This window comes from Sinohyriopsis cumingii, chromosome 3, assembly GCF_028554795.1.
Source record: "Sinohyriopsis cumingii isolate HCF-2022 chromosome 3, ASM2855479v2, whole genome shotgun sequence".
Taxonomy (NCBI): domain Eukaryota; kingdom Metazoa; phylum Mollusca; class Bivalvia; order Unionida; family Unionidae; genus Sinohyriopsis; species Sinohyriopsis cumingii.
In genome coordinates this window covers 92,961,068-92,968,257 of record NC_142963.1, presented here as the reverse complement: position 1 = coordinate 92,968,257, position 7,190 = coordinate 92,961,068, and the positions used below count along the sequence as shown (strand labels likewise).

Below are 7,190 nucleotides of genomic sequence, written 5' to 3'. Positions count from 1 at the left end.
ATGTGGTATCAGGAGGATTTAAATTCTGAAAGGAAAGTTTCCTAGTTATAATTCAGGCATAAATGCTTACATTTATTTATGCTTCATGTAGATTAGTCATTCAGATGGATTATAAATGATGGTAAATCATAAATCACTGAGAATGACAGAATACAAGTGCGGTTTTGTCAGAGATCTGTTGTCTAAAACAGTTGTACTTGGATGAATGATCAATGTAGATGAGAATTAAATCTAATCTTCCAAGATAAATTCAAGAGCCTTTAATTTTCCGTGATGCTAGTAGTTAAATACCATATGCTGTCTCTCTCTCTTCTCCTCTCTTCTCTCTCTCTCTCTCTCAATCCTGATCTCACATTGATTTGTAAATGATTTTTTGTTCTTCATAAAGGGTCAAATGAATAAGAAAGATAAAACAAAAAAGATAATAATTTATTCTGGTAATGATGTTGAGTTATCACATATCTGAGCTTTGATTGATCACTTGGAATTTATGGCTAAGAAAATGAAGAGGGAGTACCATCTTCATGTGAGGCTCATGTTTTCTTTATTGGGTCTTTAATTTTGTGTTTTGGAGCAACCACTAAATCCATGAAAATTGATACACCCAAAAAAGAGTAAATCCAATGTAAATAGGAAAATTTTAATTCATTTGATGATACATGTAGTGTTCTTTTTCCAGACTAATATACAAGACTTCTTATGGTGCATTGTTGGTTCCCAATGCAACAGTACTGCTCAGACCTACAGTGTCCCTTATGAAAATCTTCTTATCACTACTCCTAGCTGGTTGGTCATATTCGCATGGTGTTTTCTCGAGATACTAATATATCTAGCTGAACCTACCTAAATGAAAGTCGTGCTGATATGGCATTCATTGTAGCCACTATCTTGAAAATCTTGTTATCGCTACTCCATCTCGATAGAAAATCAAACTGACATGTTTTCACAAGAAGGCTTGTGATATCTTGTTGGCTCTGAATGAAAATGGTACCAATCAGACATAAATTTGGCCACTATGTCAGCCATCTTGAAAATCTTGTTCTTGCTCATACTATATCGACATTTCACAGGAAGACTTCTTATAATGTCTTGTTGGTCCCAACTGAAAATGGTGCTGATCTGACTTCCAATATGGCTACCACTGTGGCCTTCTTGAAAATCTTGTTATTCTTTCTCCTAGATGGATGGTTTTATCAATATAGGGTTTTTCCCAAAATATTTCTCTTGTGATATCAAGTTGGATCTCATTGAAAATGGTGCTGATCTGCAAGTCATTGTAGCTGCCATGGCAACTATCTTGAAAATCTTGTTGCTGCTACTTCTCAGCAGATTGTTGTACTGACATGGGGTTTCCACCACAAAATTTCTTATGATATCTAGTTGGTTCTGAGTTAAAATCGTGCAGATCTCACGTCTAGTATGGCTACTATGGTGTTTGAAAATCGGGTTATTGTGACTTCTCCAGAATGGATGATCATATCAACATAGGATTTTCATCAAAGGTCATGCAATGTCTAATTGATCTGAATTACGTTATTTGTGGTGTGACATACATTGCATGGCATTGCATCACAGCAATATATCGAAAATCTTGTACCTCTCGAATTGATGGCCATATTCACTTGATGATTTAGTTCTCATCAAAAGGCATAAAATCATGTCTAGTTTGTGCTCATGAAAATCTCATCTTGCATCCAGCAGAGCAGCTACTTTGAAACTTGTTATTGCTTTAAACAAAAACATTGGAGATGGTTTCAGCACTCAGAAATGAAAAGGAAGAAATGGTTTTATCTCAAATTTCTGACAATTCTTTTCAGTCATTGGTGCATCAGTCCCTTCATTGCAGTAACTTATGACATCCATTTAAATGAAGAACATCTACTTCCTGAATTTGAGTTAACATAACCAAAGACCAGTTTATGGCATGGTCCTGCACATTGTTTGATGGCTCATTGTTATCAGTACATGTTTGCGAAGACTACAGATGCATTATTTCTTATCAGATTTTATATGTAAGGTTTTATATCCTCAAGATCTTGCATTAATTTACTATTACGTCCGATTGCATCTCCAGCCGTCTTGACCTTGCCTTACCACTGGATCCAGATGGTCTTGGACGAGAGAGTGAGGTCGACGACGCGCAACTCTTCCTTACTTGAAACCAAGACAACTTGCGAGTCACTCGGTCATCCTTCTCCCCAGATTCCTGTGGTAACAGACGAGTGACGAAGCGGCAGGTGTAGGTACACTGGCAGCCGTAGCCACAAATCTGCACAAGGCGGCTTAGGCCATATGGTCGTTCTTCACTGACACTGAACAGAAGTGGTGTTCGGCAGCCCCCTGAGCGACTGAGCAGCCCTTTTTAGGATTAGCACTACTCACCTCCATGGCACTAGGAAGGGGCTAGAAAAGGTGACCTAAAAATGGATTGCTCCATCCTTCCCAAGCCAGCTATCCGCGGCTGGAGGGGACCCTACATCAGCGGTGGAAACACTACAAAGTAAAAGATAAAAATCGTTCCTCACACCCTCGGCGCACGGAACGTGCGCACACTTTAAGACAGAAATGATGCTGACAGACCTCAGCGGAGAACTGCCCTGACTGGCAGATAGCTAGCCAGATACAACATCGATATTGCAGCCTTAAGTGTAACCTGCCTTGCGGGAGAGGGCGAACTTTGTGAAAGAGGCACTGACTACACCTTCTTTTGGTGTTGAAGAGGAAGTGAGGAGCGACGTGAGGCTGGAGTAGGTTTTGCAGTGAAGACAGATTTTGTTAACATGCTAGCTGGACTTCCAAAGAGTGTGAACGACAGGCTTATGACCATGAAACTCCCACTGTCGAATGGAAGAAAGCATGTCACGATCATCAGTGCCTACGCTCCAACCATGGCCAATCCAGATGAAAAAAAGGACAATTTTTATGAACTCCACTCTATCATAACCTCTGTTCCCAAATCTGACAAGCTCGTCATCTTTGGTGACTTCAGTGCAAGAGTCGGCTCTGACAACATCTCCTGGGAAGGGGTCATTGGAAAATATGGCGTCGGCCGCGTCAGACCTGCGCAGAGCATGAACTGCTCATCACCAACAGTGTCTTCCGCCTCCCTACCTGCAACAGGACGACATGTATGCATCCCTGATCTAAGCACTGGCATCTCATTGACTACGTGATAGGAAGAGGGACAGGCAGGATGTACTGGTGACCAAGTCCATGTGTGGTGCAGAATGTTGGACTGACCACCACCTTGTAGTATCCAAGCTAAACATCCGTATCCAACCTAAAAGACGCCCGCAAGGCAAGAAGATTCCAAAACGGCTGAACATCGCCAAGCTGAAGAACTCGAACTCCAAATCGACCTTTGTCAGCACTCTAGAAAACCATCTTCAGTCCACCCTTCTGGACACCCAGAATGTGGAGGCAGCCTTTGCGACCCTTAGAGAGCTAGCCTACAACACCACCACAGAGATCTTAGGGCCTTCCCCCAGAAAACACAAGGACTGGTTTGATGAAAATTGCGTAAACATCAGGCAGGTGTTGGATGAAAAACATCACCTCCACAAAGCATACCTAAATGATCCAATGTTCATTTCAAAGAAAGATGTCTTCAGTGACATCCGCAGGACTGTTCAACAGAAACTGTGGCAGATGCAGTACTCCTGGCTGAGTAACAGAGCTGATGAGACCCAAAGCCACGTCATCAAGCATGATATGAACAGGTTTTATGATGCGCAGAATGAAGTCTATGGCCCATCATCATCAGGATCATCCCCTCTCCTCAGTGCGGATGGGAACACACTGATCACAGACAAAGAGAAGATAATCGAAGGGTGGGATGAACACTTCAACTGCGTCCTGAACCGCCAAACATCCACAGTGATGAAGCTATTGATCGGCTGCCCCAAGTGCCAGTCATTGAATCACTGGATGACACACCAACCATGTTAGAGACCCAGAAAGCAATACGTCTGCTCCCTAGTGGCAAGGCTCCTGGCTCAGACTCAATCCCAGCAGAGATATACAAGGAAGGCGGTGCAGCTCTGACTGAAAAGCTTCATCAGTTGTTTCTTCTCATGTGGCAAAAAGAGACGATCTCCGCAATTTACAGGTGTATAATATTAGCATCCCCGCAATTAGGTATGCTTTGAGGAGAAGGGATGATAATATTATACACCTGTATAAGCGCAAAGGAAATCATTAAGCTTGTGAAAACTACTGAGGTTTGTCTTTGCCTTCCATCGCAGGCGAGATACTCGCCAGGATTCTCCTCAACCGTCTCACATGACACCTTGACCATGGACTCCTACCAGAAAGCCAGTGTAGATTCCGAAAGGAGCGTGAAACCATCGACACGGTGTTCGCTGCTAGGCAGTTGCAAGAGAAAAGCCAAGAGCAGAATACTGACCTATTCTCTAGCTATGTCGACCTGACCAAGGCCTTTGACACTGTTAGCAGAGAGGGCATGTGGAAGATCATAGCCAAGTATGGATGCCAGTGGAAGTTTACCACCATGGTACAGCAACTCCACGATGGTATGGAAGCTAGAGTCTGGAACAATGATGAGACATCAAATCCCTTTCCTGTCTCAAACAGAGTGAAGCAGGGCTGTGTACTGGTGCCAACACTTTTCAGTCTCATGTTCTCAGCCATTATAACCGATGCCTTCAGAGATGGTGACGTGGGAATCAGCATCAGATACCGAATTGATAGCAAACTGTTCAACTTCAGGAGGCTCCAACCAAAACTAAGGTCACAACACACATCATCAGGGACTTTCTATTTCCTGATGACTGCACCCTCAACGCTGGTTATAAAGCTGACATGCAAAGCAGTGTCGAAGTTCTCTGATGCTTGCACAAATTTCGGCCTTACGATCAACACAAAGAAGACCGAAATAATGTATCAGCCAGCCCCAGGAAAACCGTATGCTGAGCCAAGCATCACAGTCAACGGCTACAAACTGAACGCAGTGAACAGGTTCACCTATCTTATCAGCACTCTGTCCCAGAATGTCGTAATAGATGACGAAGTTAATGCCAGGATTGTAAAGGTCAGCGCAGCATTCGGCAGACTACACACCAAGGTCTGGAACAGAAGAGGCATTAGTGTTCAGACGAAGTTGAAGGTATACAGAGCGATAGCACTCCCTGTGTTATTATACGCCTGCGAAACCTGGATAGTATATCAGCGCCATGCAAAGATGTTGAATCACTGAATGTGCTGCAGCTTGCGAGGCTAACCTAACAGCCGCAGCAAAACAACGAAAGCAGACCAGGAAGTCCCGAGCCAGTAACCCCACGATCAGCGCTGCTACCATCCCATGTCCACAATGCCGCAGAACATTCAGGGCGCACATCGGCCACTTTTGCACCCACAGACCATTTGTTCCCGATAAAAGATGGATGACTAAAGTGGTCCTCATCAACTTGATGGACTAACTACAACTTCATTTATGATCGGAATCCACATACATTAATGAGGTGATCTTACATCTGATCTGGAGTGCCTATTAATATTTTTTAACAGATCTGGAATGTAAGCCTCTGTCATCAGGCTCTCAGATGAACACTCCAGAGACCATATTTTTTTTTAGATATTGCAATATATGGTATGCAAGCTTATTTCATCAAAGTCTCATATGTGTTCAGTTATGAGCAACATCAATGAATATTAATGAGGCGATCTTGTGTCTGATTGGCTAAAATTTTGACCACAATAGGTGCCATATTTTTAATCAGATGTTGATCCAATTTTATGTAAGTTTATATCATAAAAATCTCAGATGGTTTCTACTATGAGCGACATCCATGCATATCAATATCATGATCTTGCATTTGATTGGTTCTGCTTGTGATAACCCTAAAGGTTAGATTTTTATCAGATTTGGTATGTACAGTTATATCATCAAGACCTCTGATGAGTTCACTTTTGAGCAAAATCCATGTATATTAATGAAGTGGTCTTTCATCTAACTGGCAGAGCTTGTGAGCACTAGAAACCATATTTCTGGTCATGAGTCTGATAACTACCAAGCCACCATGGTTGTGAATCTCAGTGGTTTCAAGTTTGAACTCTATATGTGGAGTATTCGCAAAGTTGTGGTGTGTAAATTTCAGCAAACCATGCTGACTGCACAGATTTACTCCCTTTGTGATGCTAAGTACACCGCTTCCTCAATAACTCATGATCTGATAACTCGCGAACCCGCTTATAACGCGGTGTCCGGTTTGCATCACGTTGTCTTTCAAAGAATATTTTAAAATTGAATCCTGTGTCTTGAGTGTGTAGAAAATTGCGATTAGAACTGGTACATCTGACCTTGATATAAAGCTCGTTTAATCGTCGAAGATGGAGGTTAATGTCCGAATAGTTAGAATTAACATCGTGAAATTAGCAGTGTTTAATAATTATAATAATAATAATAATAATAATAATAATGAGGACTTTTTTATAGCGCCTAATCTTTAGAAGCTCTAAGCGCATTACAACATTAGACAACACCTATAAGATAAAAAAACATATAACATATGATTACAAAAAAGGTGTACACACATCGTTTGTTACATTTTATTGTAAAAATAATTCCAAGCACATTGTAAATAATATATAGTCAAATTGTGATCAGTTAAAAAACATGGTAACTGCTAACGGGTTGAAAAAAGAAATAAACACCAATTAAACATGTCATGTGAAATCCGTGTTTGAACATTTTAATTCTGTTTCATTGTAAACAGTATACCGGTAATCATGGCGTGTTCTCTTATTTTAAAACGAAAAGAGTCAATCGACCGTCAGTCACATCGATAATCTAATTAAGTATCAGTTGTTTTAATCTACAGCAGTGGAATGGAGCCACTAACATACAACTTCGGGAAGTGTTTGTTGAATTGTACAAAATCTATTAGAAGAGATCTGTGTTGTTTTATCACGTTAAGTATGCATTTTGTATTTAATCAAGTAAGGGATATTCAGTAAAATAGTTTAAAGGCATGCAAATCCTACCTGTATCAGAGCCGGATCAGGTCAAGTGTTTTTGGCGCCAGAGGAGGGATTCAAAATAATAAAAGAGCCCCTACGAACCTCTAAAGGACACCAAAGTAAAAGTCTATGTGTCGATTTACTCAGTGTGCATAATACCCAATAAACGTGAGTAGTAAGGTGGGATACCCTAGCCTCAATGGGAATTAGCA

General features: G+C 41.3%; 1 protein-coding gene across 1 annotated transcript; it reads left to right on the top strand.

The window, feature by feature from the left end:
* The first annotated feature begins 4,510 nt into the window (after positions 1-4,510).
* LOC149803289 (uncharacterized) lies at positions 4,511-5,215 on the top strand. Its single transcript, XM_089953912.1, has one exon. It carries the CDS (start codon positions 4,511-4,513, stop codon positions 5,213-5,215), a length of 705 nt encoding a protein of 234 aa, XP_089810038.1.
* The last annotated feature ends 1,975 nt before the right edge of the window (positions 5,216-7,190 follow it).